This window comes from Nematostella vectensis, chromosome 14, assembly GCF_932526225.1.
Source record: "Nematostella vectensis chromosome 14, jaNemVect1.1, whole genome shotgun sequence".
Taxonomy (NCBI): domain Eukaryota; kingdom Metazoa; phylum Cnidaria; class Anthozoa; order Actiniaria; family Edwardsiidae; genus Nematostella; species Nematostella vectensis.
The window spans coordinates 6,110,254-6,127,787 of NC_064047.1; the positions used below are offsets into that span (position 1 = coordinate 6,110,254).

At 39.3% G+C, this 17,534-nt stretch overlaps 2 protein-coding genes across 3 annotated transcripts in view; both read right to left on the reverse strand.

The window, feature by feature from the left end:
- Nucleotides 1-7,385, reverse strand: part of LOC5513873 (dynein axonemal heavy chain 5) — a 77,139-nt gene extending 69,754 nt beyond the window's left edge. For both annotated transcript variants that reach the window (XM_048721435.1, XM_048721434.1), the window contains exons 1-13: nucleotides 7,081-7,385; nucleotides 6,771-6,844; nucleotides 6,231-6,320; nucleotides 6,037-6,069; nucleotides 4,887-4,949; nucleotides 4,530-4,601; nucleotides 4,033-4,107; nucleotides 3,365-3,439; nucleotides 2,646-2,747; nucleotides 2,130-2,236; nucleotides 1,678-1,751; nucleotides 1,080-1,168; nucleotides 528-604 (exon numbers count right to left, since the gene is read on the reverse strand). In XM_048721435.1, the coding sequence (XP_048577392.1) occupies nucleotides 528-604; nucleotides 1,080-1,168; nucleotides 1,678-1,751; nucleotides 2,130-2,236; nucleotides 2,646-2,747; nucleotides 3,365-3,439; nucleotides 4,033-4,107; nucleotides 4,530-4,601; nucleotides 4,887-4,949; nucleotides 6,037-6,069; nucleotides 6,231-6,320; nucleotides 6,771-6,844; nucleotides 7,081-7,189 (1,040 nt within the window). In that variant the 5' untranslated portion in view covers nucleotides 7,190-7,385. The remainder of the gene's footprint in view (nucleotides 1-527; nucleotides 605-1,079; nucleotides 1,169-1,677; nucleotides 1,752-2,129; nucleotides 2,237-2,645; nucleotides 2,748-3,364; nucleotides 3,440-4,032; nucleotides 4,108-4,529; nucleotides 4,602-4,886; nucleotides 4,950-6,036; nucleotides 6,070-6,230; nucleotides 6,321-6,770; nucleotides 6,845-7,080) is intronic.
- A 4,302-nt stretch (nucleotides 7,386-11,687) lies between these two features.
- LOC116619072 lies at nucleotides 11,688-16,121 on the reverse strand. The gene has a single exon (XM_032383392.2). It carries the CDS (start codon nucleotides 15,222-15,224, stop codon nucleotides 11,778-11,780), a length of 3,447 nt encoding a protein of 1,148 aa, XP_032239283.2. The 5' UTR covers nucleotides 15,225-16,121; the 3' UTR covers nucleotides 11,688-11,777.
- Between the last annotated feature and the right edge of the window lie 1,413 nt (nucleotides 16,122-17,534).

Below are 17,534 nucleotides of genomic sequence, written 5' to 3' on the forward strand. Positions count from 1 at the left end.
GCGTGAAGCGTGTGCGATAAATATTTGCGTGAAGCGTGTGCGATAAATATTTGCGTGACGTGTGCGTGTTGACTATCTGCGTGAAGTGTGCGTGTTGACTATGCGTGTGTAGTGTGCGTGTTGACTATGTGCGTGTTGACTGTGCGTGAAGTTTGCATGTTGACTTTGTACGTGAAGTGTATGTGTGTGAAGTGTGCGTGTTGACTATGTGCGTTAAGTGTGCGTGTTGACTATGTGCGTTAAGTGTGTGTGATGACTTACACGAGTGAAGTGTGCGCAATGACTATGAGAGTAGAGTGTGCTGTACTTTGGTTTGCATTTATGTATACACCATTTGTGTCTTCTCAAACGCTAGGAAGTACGTCTTGTAAGCTGATCGCAGAAGAAATGGTAACAAGTACAGGTAGATCAAGAAAAAGAAACCTTCCCCACACATAGACTACATACCATGGGTAACAAGAACTGGCAGATGGGTAGACAGAATAAAAAATACTTACAAATAAAAAACACGAATAAAAACCACTTACACATTGAATTTAGCCATTCGTTTTTTCCAGTGCTCCAGCTCTGCCGTTGGGCCAATATCATCTGCTTCTTTTCGCATCTGTAACAAGCCGGGAAAGGAGAATTAAAACACATTAAACAGCCTCTGTCATCCTAGCAAAGTTTGAAAAAGCGTCCATTACCATCGGCTGTTTTGGGGAAGCTATTCTGATTTGGAGAAGCGAATTTGGTAAATAAAATATTAAACTTTCTTTTCTGATAGTTGTTTCGAAAGGTGTGGCTGACAAGGGCTCTTTAACAAGCACTCAAAGATCCTGCTTTAAAGAATGCCAATCACGCCGCCATTTTATGCTCCTGCTCAATTGCGAGTCACTCAAAAAATCCATTTCCATCGGCTTATTTAAGCAAGTAACCAAGATATCTTTAATCAAATATCGTCAATAATATGTCAGACTTCATTCACAGAATGTTATTTTGAAGTTTCCTTGCGATTAGAATGCGGAAATTTCAATGATAAACAATAACAATGGAGTGGGTAATCAACATTCTTTAAGTATACAATCGGGAATACAGACCTGCTCGCTTTCTGCTAGCACTTGCTCTATATCACGGGCCCAATGGGCAATGAGACCTTCCAGCTTGTCTACCACATCAGGATTATTGGCTGTAAACACAAACAAACGAATAAGAAAATAACATAAAAAATAAATTTGGGAGCCAGTTCTCCTTGTGGCTGGATTACTAGATAACAAAAGCATTGTAGAGGAAGAAAAAGCGGAGAACCCAGACAAAAACTCTAGGGGCAAACGTGGGAAACAATTAATTCAACTGACGGCAGAACACAGAATAGAACCCGGAACCAAGTGGTTGTTACCACTGAGCGACCCTCTGTTAACTGCGCCACTCAGGCGTTTGGTTTGTCGTTAGTTTGTTGATGTTTCACCAGGAGACATAAACAAATGAACACGCGTCCCCGTTTGTTTATGTCGCCAGGAGAAACAGTGAAACGAAAACGCGAAAGAACAAAGGCTAAGTAAACTGTTAGAAACAGACAGGAAAAAAATCACACTAAGCAAGAGCGGATCTAGGGTGGGGGGGGGGGGAGGGAGGGGCGGCGAGAAGAAAATTGGCTCCGCCCCTGAGAAGTGTGAATAATATGTCAGCATCTCTTACCTGCCATGACGTAGTCTGTGGGTGTCTTTAGGCTGGCTAGTAAGGGACCGAGATCATGGTCACCGAGTTGAACCCTTAATTCAATAGAAAACATTTTAATACTTCATATTTTGGAAAGCTATCTATTAAACAATCTCTGTCAGCCGCCATTGTGTCATGCTAGCAAAGTATCAAGTGAGAGAAAGCATCAGTTTCCATCAGCTGATTTGGAAAAGCTATTGCTATTGTGTAAATAAAGTATAAAACCTTGTTATTTTCAGCAGATTGTTTTTTAATTTATTTCTTCAAATAAATTATCTTCCACTTTTGGACGACAACAATAACAAAGGTGTGACTGACCATGGCTATTGAAGGTTTAAAAAAAAGATAAGGATATGTTACAATGTTTGACGTAAGGCCTTGACTCTTTTCAACTTTAGGAAATAACAACAAAAGGAAAAACATCAACAAACCTGCCACTGAGATTTCCCCTGGCGCCATTCAGGATGCTAACAAATCTTTCGAGAGACTCTAAGAACTCCTGGACCTGGGAAATCTGTGTTGACATCTCTCCCCAGTTCTAAAGAGAAACAACATAGTAAGATTGGCTATTTTGTTTCATTGTATCATCACTGTGTGTTCATAGGCGCATAGCCAGGATTTTGAGGGGGGTGGTTCGTTTTTCTATTTCAGCCAACGAAGTTTCTGTTATACATCTCTCCTCGCCTTATTACACTAGGCAATCAATCTTGTATTTAAAATGTTATTAATAGGGTGCTTTTTAACATATAGTGATAATTATAAAGATAGTTATTATACAAAGATTTTTATATTCATTTTAAAGACATATTGATGTGCACGGTATATCTCCAGCCATTGTTTTCTTGCTCTGAGCGGACCGTCAAGCTGGATGGGGGGTTCTTCCGAGCCCCCTGGCTACGGGCCTGGTTCACTGTATTTTTCATCCACGGCACAATATGGAACAATACCTCCTGTTTCTGTAGCGCAGGTATCATGATTCCACCGAGGAGCTTTTCAAACCCTTCCAGGATGTTACCCTTGGATGCGTCAAACTGCATAAAACTCACCTCCTGCCAATCAAATATATTGTTAAAAGCTACAATTGGACAATAGGAGTGTAAACAAATGTACCACCACACAGGCACAGCTCAGGACACCTGCGGTGCAGCCCACCAAACAAACAAACAAAAACGAAGGAAAAAAACAAAAAACAATGAAAAAAAGCATCGAAGAAAAAAAGGGAAAAAAAAGAAGAGAAAAGGAAAAAATAACGAAGAGGATAAAGAAAAAAAAACAAATACAAAAAAGGAGTTAAGAAGGAAAAAAGAAATATAAGAGCAAAGAAAGGGAAAAGCAGGTGAAATATATTATTGTAATTAGTGTAGTATGATATGATATTGTAAGTGAATTTTTTTTTCTTTTTCGTATCTTATTTATGTATATTTTATGTATTTATTTATGTAATTATTTGGAACATTACAATGAAAAAAGTAGACTAGACTTAATGGGTTTTTTGCCCTTGCACCATTGTTTTTTTCTTTTTCTTTTTCTTTTCGCATATCATAATTCATGTGCCTCAAAATTCTTGTATGCCTCGTATGACTTCCAAACCAGATTAAAGGTTTAATTCAGCATAGGGATAGTATTGTTGAGCATTAGCCACCTAACCCACCCCACCCTGACAAACCTGTGCTATGTTTGCTGTTGTGATGTTTTTAGAGTTAGACATCCTCATGAATACAAGACATGTGCCAGTTAATTTCTGAAAAAAAATATTGGAAAAAAAAACTGTTAAAAATGTTCTTCATGGTTTTCAATATCCTGTAAACTCTCAAAGACGATCTCCAACATTCATATAATAACAACAACAACAACAACAACAACAACAATAATAATAATAATAATATTGCTAACGCTAACACTAACAACAATAATAATAATAATAATAATAATAATAATAAAATTCACAATATAACATTATAATCTAAAATATGATTTATAAAAATTTGTTTATAAAATTGATAACAATAAGATTTAAAAATAGTAAAATTTGGGTAGCATTTAGCCATGAACTTTAGAGCGCATTATCAATAATTGCCCTAGCAATAATAGCCCAAATCATCTTATGGCTTCTGTCATTCAGAACACTTGAAGTGTTTTCATGACCAGCACTGAGAAATGGTTTTCAACCAGGCCTCCTCTGCCCAAGGAGCTACCAAAAATTTATTAGCTTGATTGACAGAAGCCAAAAAGGGTTTTAACAGTTAGAAACCATTGACTAGAGTTTACACAATATTGAAATTTGCAGTAATCAAACAACAGTTATTCATGAAAAACATTTTCGTTTTGTTCTACCTCGGTGTTTCCGGTGGAAATAAAAAGTTTCTTGTGAGAGTTTGATGCTTGTGTCGACAGATCAACTCGGCGTAACTAAAAATTTAATAACAATAAAAAACATGAAGATAAAAAGTAAGGGTTCAATGAGATCTATATGGATATAGGGGGAAGGGGTTCTTGTAAAAAGGTTTCACTACCTCAATAATACATAGCTGTCAACCCAACTCTAAAAGAAATCTTGAAATGCAGGTGAAATGCAGTAAATATGTGAAAAAACCCAAGAGAGCTAATGAGGGTGAATACAGAGAATGTATGAAGATTCTCACAAAAATTTGGCTTGTGTTGTGTTTCAAAATCGTATGACACCCGCCTAGTGCGGGTTAGTTGACGGCTATGATAATAGTGATGAATGATACCAGTGTGTTCATCTAATAAAATGAATCATCATCAATCATATGAGCCACACTACAGTTTAAAATGAATAAATGTCTTCAACTAGAATTAGCTCAACTTGCATTGCATTCCTGATAGTAGAACATTAGCTTCTTGATGCCATCTGTAGCAAAAAATTCATCTATTTGGGGAAACTGCAAAAATATATATATATATAAATTGTCATTTAACAGAAAATACACAATCCAATAAATAAAACCCTGCAAACTGGGATGTTGCAGGGGGTAGCCAGGGGAGGGGCCCTAGGGTCCTCCCTTCTGCTCCAATAAAGCTATTATGTCTAAGTCGCTAGGTATCTGTTGTAAACAAATATTCTTGAGAAATCACTTTGGGTCACCCCCTAGGAAAAATCCTGGCAATGCCCCTGCAAAGATAACAAAAAATAACACAAATAATATTTGAACATGTCTTTGACATACCCTGGAGTCCCCAAGGATAAAATCTTCAACAAGGTTCGGATCCATCCCTAGTGTGTCAGAAATCTGCAAAACACATCAGTAACATGCTAGCACTGCAGGGTGTAGCTTAGTAGCTACAATTGACGAATTAAATGGTTGATAAAATGATTTCTTGATCAATTATATACTCAATATCCTATTTTTTCAAATGAAAACACAAAAATTCCCCTCTCCCCCCTATTCGATGTTGAGGACTAAGGTCGCAGGTGTCAGACTACAACATTGAAAGGGGGAAGGGGTTCCTAGGAAAGGGGAGGTGGGGTACAAAGGAGTTATACTAGAAATATGACATGAACACATGAAAAGCGTTTTCCACTGAAAAAAATATCAACATTTAATTTGCCGATTGTCCGAAAATCGGATTTCTAGAAATGGCCATTAAACAAACTTGGGTGCTAGATTTTTTAATAGAAAGTTATGATCTCAGTTTATTTTTGTCAATAAGAGCTTATTAAGACATATGGCATAGATAATTAGTGGCAAAAAAGAACGGTAATCCACTAAGAGATGCCTTTTTCGGGAGAAGTCAACCCGAATACGCGGGATTTACAGTGTAAATCGGGATACTGTCTGAACTACCTTGGGAAATAAATGCGTCATAAAATCAAGTATCATCAAGGGCATCAGTATTAATGCATTTTCCTCTATTTTTGTGAAAATGAATTAAAATTCTCAATCAAGGATATACATGGGTTAAAAGCACAAAAATTAGGTAAAACCCAAAACTGAGGTATAATATATTGAAATCTCTCGGAAAACAATAACTAAGAAGAACCGGAAAGGGAATATAGGCAAGAATAAATTCAAATAATAGAGCCAATTGAGTCTATGTTTGACATCTATCTCAGACCAGACAATAGAGCCTATATGTATATGCGGAAACTATAGCAACACAATTTAACAGAGTAAGTTCGAAGCTAAAATTTCATTAAAACCGCGAACGAAGTATCTCAAAGAAAACGAATAAAACGTTTCTTTGCTCATCAAAATCCTGTTATGCCGGTGACAGCAATAACGCAATAAAATACAAAGGTTTTTTTACTATTGTTTTGCTAATCCTTTAGAATTACCCGCGATGCTATTTGTACAATTCGTAATCAAATTTCCTTACCTTTGTGAAAATATATGCATGTCTTGTATCCATCTATGACAGATAAATAAACGAGTTGTAAACAAGAACTAAGTTGGTTTATTAATATCACTTAATTGAGAGATAAATATTGATTATGGACGACAATGACAATTTTAATTATGTGTAAATATACAAACTGTGGGTGTTTTTGCATCTATCGTTGGTATACCTACCGTCGATTTTCGGCCCTCTTTCTCGGCTTTCGCCTGTTTCTGACGTTCTTTCATGGATTCAGAGCCCGCAATGAGCGTCACTGTCTTTTTCTGTAATGAAAGAAAATGAGAATATAGAGCTCCTTCGAATGCTTGTCGGAGGTATGAAAAACGCGCGCGCCATAGCTTCGATTGTGCGTGGGTTATAAAACAACGAACGTTTAATCGAAGGAGAAAAAAAAAACAATTACTCCATCTAACTACTTCTGCTTCACTATGCCACTTTAGAACCATTCTCTATGATCACCGCTGGAGACAAAAGTTCGCAATAACTTCAAGAACACTGGTCCGGTATTTGGAAGAAGGACCACTGTGTAAACATTAATTAAAATAATACGGGGCCAAATAAATATTCCTTCTTTCATGTATCCAGGTGGCTAGATTTAGTAAATGTTTAAACAGGTAATGTAACAAGAGGATAGCACTTCGATTAAACTGGTGGAATAGTAGCTAAGAGTATAATTAGGAGTAATGTTAGTTGTTTGGTTCGGTTGTTCTTACCCCTCCAGTGGCTGGAGTAGCTTGGCTTGCAGGCTTCGGCTTTCGTTTATGCACGGCCTTTTTACTTTCCTCATCTACAGCATAAGTATAAGTTCATATAAAGCAACAAGAATACCAGATAGAACCAAATCAACATGTAAATCAAAGATCCTGCTGAATTAAGTACAAATCCATAAACAGTCATAGACAAAATTGTATTATTAAGATCGCTCTCATAACAAATGCTCAATCAATCAAGACGCCTTGTAAACTGCTTTACACCTCCACAAGCTAAGGCCGTCTGATGTAAGAGAAACACATCTGCTATTACCTTTAGGCTGTTGTGAGGATATAAGCGGTGGTGCTATTTCGTTGCTTGGTGGCGGACTTCCCGCTCGCGACTTTGCCGCTGCGTCTTCGTTTGGTTGTGCATCAGACATGTTATCAAAACTCTAGATTCACACAACAAAATAATGCACAATGGGGCTCAAATAAATAACTAATGGTATCTGTGTATTTTTTTTACACATAAAGAAGTCCCAAGGCTTTGTATCTAGTGTATTTTTGCTGGATTATTCGATCTTTCGCGGGTCGTTCCTCGCCATGTTCCCTTCTAAATCTCCAAGGTGACGGGTATACGAAGCTGTGCCGTCCTACCTCGTGATTGGGCAATTGATTAAGTGCAGAGCCATTGTTTGAATAGGAATGTAGAATAGAAGTATGTTTATCGATATAAAACAATGAACAAGCGAGGAAATTGGGTAACTTCGGTAGGGGATTTAAACATTGTCTTAATTTAATAAAAGTTTGGGTTCCCTGATATTTTGTTACTTCTGACAGTGCTTTACCGCCCATTAAGCTTGTTTTGGGTAATCAGTTTCAGATTATTTGCTTAATTTGGGATTAGTTTTTGCAGGTAAAATTTGCACGATTAGTTTATCAATATTACATAAAGCAGTTTTGTTTGCGATAAGGTTTTATTTGCCTACTGAAAATATACTGAATAATAATGCGCCTTTTTCTGAACTTTCCATCTTTTACTATTTCGCCTATGTAGAAGAAAATAAAAATCGAAAGATTCTTACAGATTTGGGAGTTCGTTTGGTTCTTGAAAAATTATTAAGAGATAAGACAAGAACATGACGAAAATTAGACAAAAAGTACTTCAGTAGTTGTAGAACTTTGGTTTTAATATCTATTTATAGTTTTGTGTTGGCTTGAAGGACCGTTATGTTTCATACAAGGCTTGGAAGCGCAAAGAAACAGATGTTCACCATTTGTCTCATCCTTAATTTTTATAGGCGTATCACGATATTTCCATCTTTTTGTCGAGAGCATTGTGGAAACGAAGCGCGAGAGAAAAATCGTTTTAGTGGTAAGTGCAAGGGCGGGAGGATAGTTGGCAAGAGAACCCTCGAGTGATCGCACTCGAAGACAAAATGTGAGCTCACCTTTTCTGTTCGATTTTTTTTTTAAGGAAATTGCCCCCTCCGGGAGTGCCAGATTCCATTCTTAACATAAAAAAACACAAAGCGAAGGCTAAAAAAGTAAACTAATGAATAGTAAAGAAGCACTGGTTAGGCAAAACTATTTTAAGAAATTTAGCCCAAAATGAGAGCTAGCAAGCCAGATCCCTTCTCTATAACTTGCGTTGTTTCACAATAAAACAGCATGAGGAGTAACGTATAAAACTTTTTAAAGGACGAATAAAGTTTTATTTGAAAAGGTATTTCTTCTAACATTAGAAAATCCCAACATTAACATATACAGTTAGATACAAACGTTCGATACAATAGAGCTTTTAGTTACTAAGCGAGTGAGTGGGGAAAGGGCGTGAATAGGTTTTTGGATCGTTGGGTTTCACAAGAAAATACTGGGACAAGGGATTACTATCCTGATAACCAAAAGACAGATCGCTGAGTTAGACATGAAAAGTGAAGACGAGTTCCCGAATAACGAAGTTCGGCCAAATTACAGGGGTTGTAAAAGGTTTTATTTTCGCGAAACGAGATTTGCTCATTTCACTGTCGAGAAAGGTGGAATCGTTCATTTCGACGTCCGTGAAACGGAAGTTTTAAGTCTCCGTGAATCGAGTTTTAGCTCAAAGTTTTGAGTGTGTTGAACGGAGAATCGTGTTACCTTTCCAATAGATAGATATGTATTGTCGTATGCAGTAATAACATATAATTTCGGATTTTGATCGCGGTACTACTGTATTGGCGATTTTTGGACGTGATATTACGGTATTTGCGAGTTTGGGACGCGATATTGGGGTATTCCAAAACGTGATATGTGAAAAGGTAACCTTTTGGCCGTGAAACGCGTGAAAACGCCATTTTTCGGGTTCGTGAAACGTGATCTATACCCCCTTTACCACCCTGAGTTTAGCGATTCCATATTATGCTTCTAAAGTTTCAATTTTTTCCGAAAGAACACGCTCCTAAGCTTCACCATCATATATTCTATAAACGTATAAACGGGGAAGGAAAAGTTTAGTCTATGTTGGTGAGGATAAAAAAGCGTGCACATCTTTCCTAATCGCGCACTTATGCCCTGCTCAGGCCGGTACCCAGGGGGGTGCAGGGGGTGCGAACGCACCCCCACCCCACCCTACAACGGCCGAAGTAGGCCTTTCCAGATTGTATGTGCTCGGCACTATTCTAGTGCAATTTGGGTTTGGGAGCTCTAGTTTGATCAGAGAGCACTTTTTGGGTAAACAAGTCAAATTCTAGCTTTTTTAACCCAAGTTACTAGGTTTTGTTGCCTTATATAGACATTTCTAGTTTCCTTAACTACAAATAATGTTATCTCAACTAGGCTAAGACTGTAAGACTGGTGATATTTCGATATTTTAATAGGTAGGCTGTGCTTTGGTAACCACAAATATTGGGTAGCCTGTGGAGTTCATTACAATAATAGAATGCCTTATCTAGAAGATCTGTTTGCCATGTTTTCCTGTTTTACATCTATTGTAATTATTTCTCGTTAGGAGATTGTTATAATTAAGGTCTGTTATCAGGTTTGACATTATTGACATTGGTGATGTTTGTAAATGAACATTGTTTTTTAGAAGTATCCAAATAACAAAGATAAACAAACATAAAAGAGAACTAAAGTAATTGTAATACAGTTAGTTGTTATACACTAAAGTGTGATTTACCCGTTCATGAACAACGATGTACTCTAATGCGACATGACGGAAAAACATGACATGACGCTTCAAATAAGCCCATTTTTCACATCTAATAAGGCGGAACTTCCCTTAGTAATTAGTGAGTAAAAGCCAACAAAATACCAAATGCGACTTTTTTTAAATTGATGCGACTTTCTGTAAAAGGTCATTGAAATTTGAGCTTTTCGTCCCTGAGCCCATACATAGCGCAATGATGATCAAGGAAAACATATCTTAAAAAGACAAAATCTGGGTATATGCATTTCGGTATCACGTTATTTGTGTTTTGAAAATCATTCCGGAATACAAAGAACCGAAGGCCATTGTAAGAAATCATGTTTTCTTTGTCTATCTCGAATTGCGCATTTCCATCATGTTTTTCCGTCATGTCCTCTAATGCATGTATTTAATAAAAGCAATAATTTTTTTTTTAATTATACGTCAATGAGCACTATTTGAGCACTATTTTGATTTTGTATCACTTTTTAAGCACTTTTTGGGAGCATCTTTCTGGTTTTTTGGGAGCACTATCTGGAAACGCCTAGGCCGAAGGTCCACTTTAGGTTCTTAATAGACGTGCTATTTGTAGACAAAACTAAAAAGCACAAGCTAGATCACTCTGGAATGTAGCCAAATTTGACAATAAGGAGATACTGCAAAGTAAAAAAAAATCCCTCTTTGTTCTTTCGGGGGTGGTCAGATTTTATCAGAGAACCCCCACCCCCCCCCCCATGGAAAAATTAGGTCCACTTTTTCGGATGCCGCACGCCCCCCCCCCCCCCCCCCCCCAAGAAAAAACCTGCGTACGGGCCTGCTGCTTTTTATGATTTACAATATGCTAGTGCATTGTCAACAGCGTTCAAAATAAGATAGATAGATATTTTATTACATTACATTGCTATTAAGTCAAGGTTTTCCCAAGGCAGAGACTCTGATGGCAAAGCAATCATATACATAAACGCCCTACTTGTCTGTGAGAATATAATATTGGCTTTTCGGGCCTCGGAACAGTAGTTAGACACATGTATAATATCGTTTAAAAGATCGCTGCGCAGTATATTGTATATTGTATTTGTAACAAAATAAAATCCTTATTTGGTAGGCATTGTCGATATAGCCTTTGTTTAACTTTTTTATAGGGTCTTTTGTACCTAAATAATTAAAAACAAGTTTGGTGCCAGCCCCCCTCCCTTCCCCTCCAAAGTACCGCGTCACCCGTGATATTTTGCTTCATCAAAACCTAGCAAACGTTTGACTTTTTAACTTCTAGTTTGGTAACGATTAAACGTTTTAATTCTTAATTGATAACGAGAAGCTGCTCTAGTTGTCATAATGATCTTGTTTAAACTCTACATATATACCAGGCCCGTACCAAGGGGGGTGCAGGGGGTGCGAACGCCCCCCCCCCCCCCACAACGGCCGAAGGTCCACTTTTGGTTCCCAATGGACGTGCTATTTGTAGACAAAACTATAAAGCAGTACGTAGCCAAATCCGACAATTAACGTCCCGTGGAGATACTGCAAAGGCATAAATTCCCTTTTGTTCTTTCGGGGATGGTCATATTTTTATCAGAGAACTTATTCCCTTCCTCCACCCTCTCCCCCCCGGAAAAATTTCGGATTTCGCACCCCCCCCCCCCCCCAAGAAAAATCCTGGGTACGGGCCTGTATACAATCTACAAATACTATTTCCTTTACTGGCTTTTGCTGTATTTGCGCGGGGAATCGCCTATGAACTGAACAAGACTTATCATTGCAGTATTCCATATGAGTACTTTGATTTAGCTTTAAACACATTACTGGATCATTTTAGCAGAAACCTGTAAAGCAAAATATCTAGCTCCTTGATCTTATTGTTACATTTTAGTTGAGTCAATCTTGTTATCGTGAGCTTCTGTTGCACTTTTCGTGGAAGTATTTCTCTTCTCATCAGCCTTGATACCCAGGAGCTCTCGGTACAGTCTTTTGGCCTGGTCACTTAGTGCAAACGCCGCCGCGATGTACACCCCCTGCAGACAGTTCAGCGACACGAAAACGTACCACAGCGGCGACCACAAGAGAGCAGCACCGAATCCAAACACCCACGTGAAGCCCATCACTGATGCCAGGCGCACGTAGATACCGAAATGACCTCGCCTCTTGGAATTCTCTGCAGCCATTTGGGCCTGGCTGGCTGTGGTCTTTATGGCTTTGACGGTGAGGCCATAAAAGACGGCGTCAACTATTATTGCAAGCGCAATAGGAATGGCGAATATGTATACTATAGCAAGTCCATTAGCCATCCAGCAGAACTGCAGAAAGCCGTATCCAATATCAACGATTCCTGTTTGGTCGAGGGATACGCAAATGACAACAAACATCAGACATGGAAGCCATCCGAGTGCCATGTACCTCAGACATTTTCTTGACTTCTCACTTCTGGATCCCGGGGACGCGCGGTGGCCGTTAATTGAGAAAGCCCTCCAAGTGTCATACGCGATGATTGACGTCCACATGAATGACACCAGGTAGAAGTACTGCAGCGAAGCGGCAACAATTGTGCACGTGACTGGTTTGTCTGTCTGATTGACACCTGTGAGCCACGTGACCTGTGCTAGTAGGGTGGAAAAGCCGAGATTCATCAGGTTGACACCCGGTATCGTGCGGAGCTCGCTGAAAAGGAGGTAGGTGACGAGGAAGAAGACGAGTCCAGCGATGGACAGTAACATGCACATAAGCGTCAGCCATGACAGGGCGGGGTCATCTGCCCAGGTCTTCTCACGCCTAGGAGGGAGATCCGTACAAACAAAGGTAGCGCCATTATCTACAAAGTATTCAGATTTATTGTATGTTCTGGCTGAAGCTTCGACATAAATGGATTGATTTGGAAAGATAGTAAATTGTTCCACCCTTGAGAAGACCCCTGAGCAAATAGACTCGCGTCGGCCAGCATGACACACGTGGATAGGTCCAGTTGTCACATTAGTCCCATTTGTGTAGTAGTATCTAGCGTGGAAGACCTCTCCAGACGAATTGATGTAGACGGAGCCGGACAGCAATGGGGTGTACTCGTTCTGATTGTACTGCCTGAGATCGGAGCATGAAAGAATTCTTGCCGTAGCTTTGAAAACTTCGCATTCTGTACCATTGATAATCATACTAAATGGAGAGGAAAAGTGAAGCACTCGATCAAAGCTTATACCTTTCGCGATATCTCTTCTTTTTCTTTCTCTCTTCTCTTCTCTTGGCTCTACATCGAAGTCTACATTCAAGAATCTCAATTCATGTGTTGTCTTAATGTTAGAAAAACTCCAGCTGCCAGAAAATGTCTGATGAAGTACTGAAGCAATGGTCTCATTCGGTACGGAACATCCAAAGTCAAGTCTGACCCAAAGCAATACTCTGTACTTCTCAATGTTTGAACGAAGCGGTGCAAAAGAGCTAAAGCCTTGTTCACACGTCTCCATGTCGGGGTTGTACTCAAGGCCTGGTCTACACTTTATTCCTGATGTCCATCGACCATTTCCTTCGAAATTGAAGGTGATTGAGAAAGGTGGGGGAGTGTAGGGACTTGAGCGTTCCGATTCCACTGGTCCACATTCAAGAAAATGCTTCTCGTTTGAGCAAAAAGAGTTTCTGAGGTTAACAGCCGACCTTCTGGAAACTATTCCAACGGTTCCATTTGAGCACCTATCACCACAATGGGTTAGATTTGAGCACGACTCTACCTCAAAGCATAGGCGCCTTGGACTGCCAGATGGGATCACCCAGGAGATTTTGTTACCGCAGTGCCTTAGTAGGAAGCCTAGCTTCTGTTCTATAGCCATTGATTCAGGGGCGGAGACGTCACAGTCATAAGAAATATCGTACACCTTGAGATCTTGCTCATGGAGGCCACTACAATATGCGCAGTGGTGGTTCTTGTAAACTTTGCCATCATTCGTATACACAGGTCTGGCATCCAGCAAGTCCTGAACCGATTCTTTCTTGGACAAACGATCCACAAACTCGCATCGCTGTTTTGTGGGCATAATTTGATAATCGTCTGGGCATTTGTTTATCATCCAAACACGCTGTTTGCCAATCTTCTCGCAAGACCAATGGACCTTAGGTTCTACAGGAGCGTCCACATTCACGGGTGCTTGGGTGGTCCCCGGATATGGGTTCCCTCCTCTGACTATACCCTTGTCTCCAGGTGGCCCTGGCATTGCTCCTTGTCCCATCCCCGATACCATGCCCGGTACTGGAGTGGATGTTGTATTGGGTGAAGCTGTTGCTAACAAGTTTGGGCTGGGTTGATTTGGCGCTTTTGGTACAAGAACCGGGCTATTGCCCGGTAAAGCTGGTGATCCTGGCATTATCCCTTGGCCTGGTCCTTTTGATATCCCTGGTCCTGTTGCCGATCCCTGTGCTGACTGGAGGCCGATGTAAGAATTCATGGAAATATTGTCCTTGGAAATTGTAAAATTTCCAGTCGCGTTTAGTTTGCAGAAGTGTTCATAATCCGCGCAACAGTCCACAAACTGCTCACACTGATGGTCGCAGTAGCAAATTAGCTCAAGGCTAAACGAGAGGGATGGTGGATTGTGGCACTTGTTTTTACATGACAATTTTGTCTCGCAAACTGTTATTCTGGGATCAAGGTTACCGCTACTGTTTTGTAAGTTCTTGCCACTTTCAGCAAGCAGAGATCTCGGACTTCTTTTACTTTTTCTTGTCAACAAGGTGGGTAGATTGCCTGCATGGTTTCGCACGCTGTTGTCTTCGTGTGGCTCCTTTTTTTTCTCATCTCTGTAGAATGTTGTCGAAGTTTGAGGATCATTGGCCGAGGTCAATGTGTGATGTGAGCTGATTGCGTGCAGTCCTTCTTTTGAGATCTTCTTCAATCGCGGAAATATCGCTTCTGACTCTTCTCTTTGAGGCGTGGTTGCAATTTTCTCAGTAGTTGTGGGGTCTCCATTAGTCGAAATACTTTTTACTTTGTAAGAATTTTTATTTTGTAAGAATCTTTGCTTGGAAATGGTTAGATATTTTGCCATGGAAAAGTCGATTTTACCCTCTAGTTCCTCGTTGTAGTACCGTCTGCCAAAATGTCGTCCCAATCGCTTGGAAAGAGCTTTTCTATCATACAGTTCTTTTACATGCTTCAAGGGGACTTCACCATCTTTCTGGTGCTTTTCTTCATCTTCTTTCGGGAACATCACCTCTACTTTTTTCCCTTCTTGAAACCTTCTAGCTTTTGTTTCGCTGTCTGTATTTCCAGCTAGTGTAGTGGCTGCGATTGCCAAAACACTTACCAAAGCAAAGCTGAAAGACATCATCATTCAAACATTGCTATATAAGCTTTTAGGTGGTTGTTCAAAACAGCTCAAAAACGATGATCACAAATGCAACCAAACCTCGCTTTTTATATGCAGCTGATTTTGAATTAGTAGCGGTAACCGCTGTGGGGCGGTGTTTTTATCAGCAAGATATTCGATTAATTATGAGACAAGATAACAGCAAGACATTCGATTAATTATAAAACAAGATAGCGACGAGAATGAATACACTCTTTTTTATATAACAACGTCTATTTTTCAGATTAGGCTGGGCCGTTCTTATTTTTGGGACAATTTAAGGCCTCTCGCGAATCGATTCCTTGGAAATATGGAAGAGTAAGTTAGAAATTGACACTCGCTTTTTTCGATATTTCCAAGGAATAGATTCTGTGTCCGCTTGTCAAATAACACATCAAGTGGAACTGAGCTCAACGCAAAATGGGGTGCTTTGCAACTGCAGTATTTTAGATTTCGTACCAAACCCCCAAAACAGCGATTTCAGTTGCACGTGCGTCGCGCCTCGCCGATTATTTATATCTAATTTTTATTTTAGGACTTGCAAACTAAAGCATTCGTGATTATGTTTGCCAAAGATCAGATCGATCGCACGCTTTGAAAGGGCTACTAAACAGGTTTCAATTTGAACGAACTTTCGAAAACAATTACCCGCGAGAGGCCTTTAGGATGAATTACCCATGTTCTTAAATTTTAATAAGAATATAATACCCAATGAATGAATAAGGAAGAGAATTACAGTAATGATAAATACCAATAATAATCAAATTGTGCTTATAATAAGAACCTTATTTATTAATTGCCATTGATCATTTGTGTAATTCTCTTCCTGATAAATCATTGGGTTTTATATTTTTATATACACTAAAATTTAAGAACATCGTTAAGAACATATTCAGCCTTAAAATGCTAAAAAAATAAGAAACGGCCCAGCCTCAACTGAAAATTAGACGTTCTTATATAAAAAAAAGAGTGTATCTTTAAAATGTCGGAATCACCCGTGTCTTACTGGTATTCAATTTTTTCTCGAATTTTCATACTCAGCAAAGGTGGTCAATTATAGCCTTAATCGGGGCTGGAAACATGCGGATTGTTGTATTATCTCGCACTTTGATAAACAATTTCTATTTAAAGCGGTTACCTGGTCACTACTCCGCCTTAAAACGGCAGCGAGGAAGAATATTAAAGAATATCTCAAAATCAGAGGCATGGTCAAACCTCGCCTTTATACTGCAAGAAAAACTGATGTATTTTTGCCATAATAGCACAATGTGTCGCCTGCGTCTTCTCGATTAAAAAAAACTATCAATCCTAGCGCTATATGATTTGAGCGCAGATGGCCAATATCGTATCCTTTGAAGAAGGCGGATGCATGCTAACAAAGCGTCTAAACCCAGCAAGAAATTTTCCATTAATCGTCAGGGCTCCTAAAATTGACTTTTTTCGGCATCTTTGATAAATGTGTTTGGTAAAGTAAAGGTAGCGGGCAGCTGCAAACTTAAAAATATATATAAATATTGCAGTCCATTTTATGCGCCATGTGAGCAAAAATGTGCAATTTATCAACCTTCGAGCTCGAAGCAGGATACATGCGAACATGTTGGATAAAAATCTTTTTATTTCTTACGTAACTAACTGCAACCTGGCGTTCGGCCGGGTATTCCTTGGTGTTACGGAGAGCTTTGTTTTTGGTGCCCAAGGCCTTTGTACTCTATTTCATTGTCTCGTTCTAAGGTCTTTGTTTTTGGCTTTTGTTTCATTGTGTTTTTGGTGCTGGTGCTCCGTAACACCAAGAAACTACCGTTCGGCCGCTATTTTAAAAAAAATTGGTATTCCTGCTTTCGTTAAGGTGGTGTTACACGGGATAACATATGCAACGAAACATTTCGCGATACATTTTATCGTATCCATTCTAAAATTTTGCCAAACAAATGTTACACGGAATGACTTTCCAGAAATTTGTCATTCTGTGTTGCATGTTTTTGAAGCGGGTTAAAAAACACGCACCATGTTGTCGAGTGAAATGATGCAGAAGTTGGGTTGCGTGATGTTATACGGTCAGAAACTTTCTACGATGCAATGTTTCGCGAATAGTTTTTGTTGCATCTTATCCGGTGTAACACCACCTTTATGAGCCAGCTTTCTGTGCAAATTGTGAACTCGGCAGCAATCCATAGCACACGATCTCACCAACACGAGAAACAGGGGATCTCCTAATAGGGCTTAGATTGTTTTTGATTAGGGGGTGGGGTATAACATTGAGAAACTGCAAAGGAAAGGATAGTGGTTTATCATGCT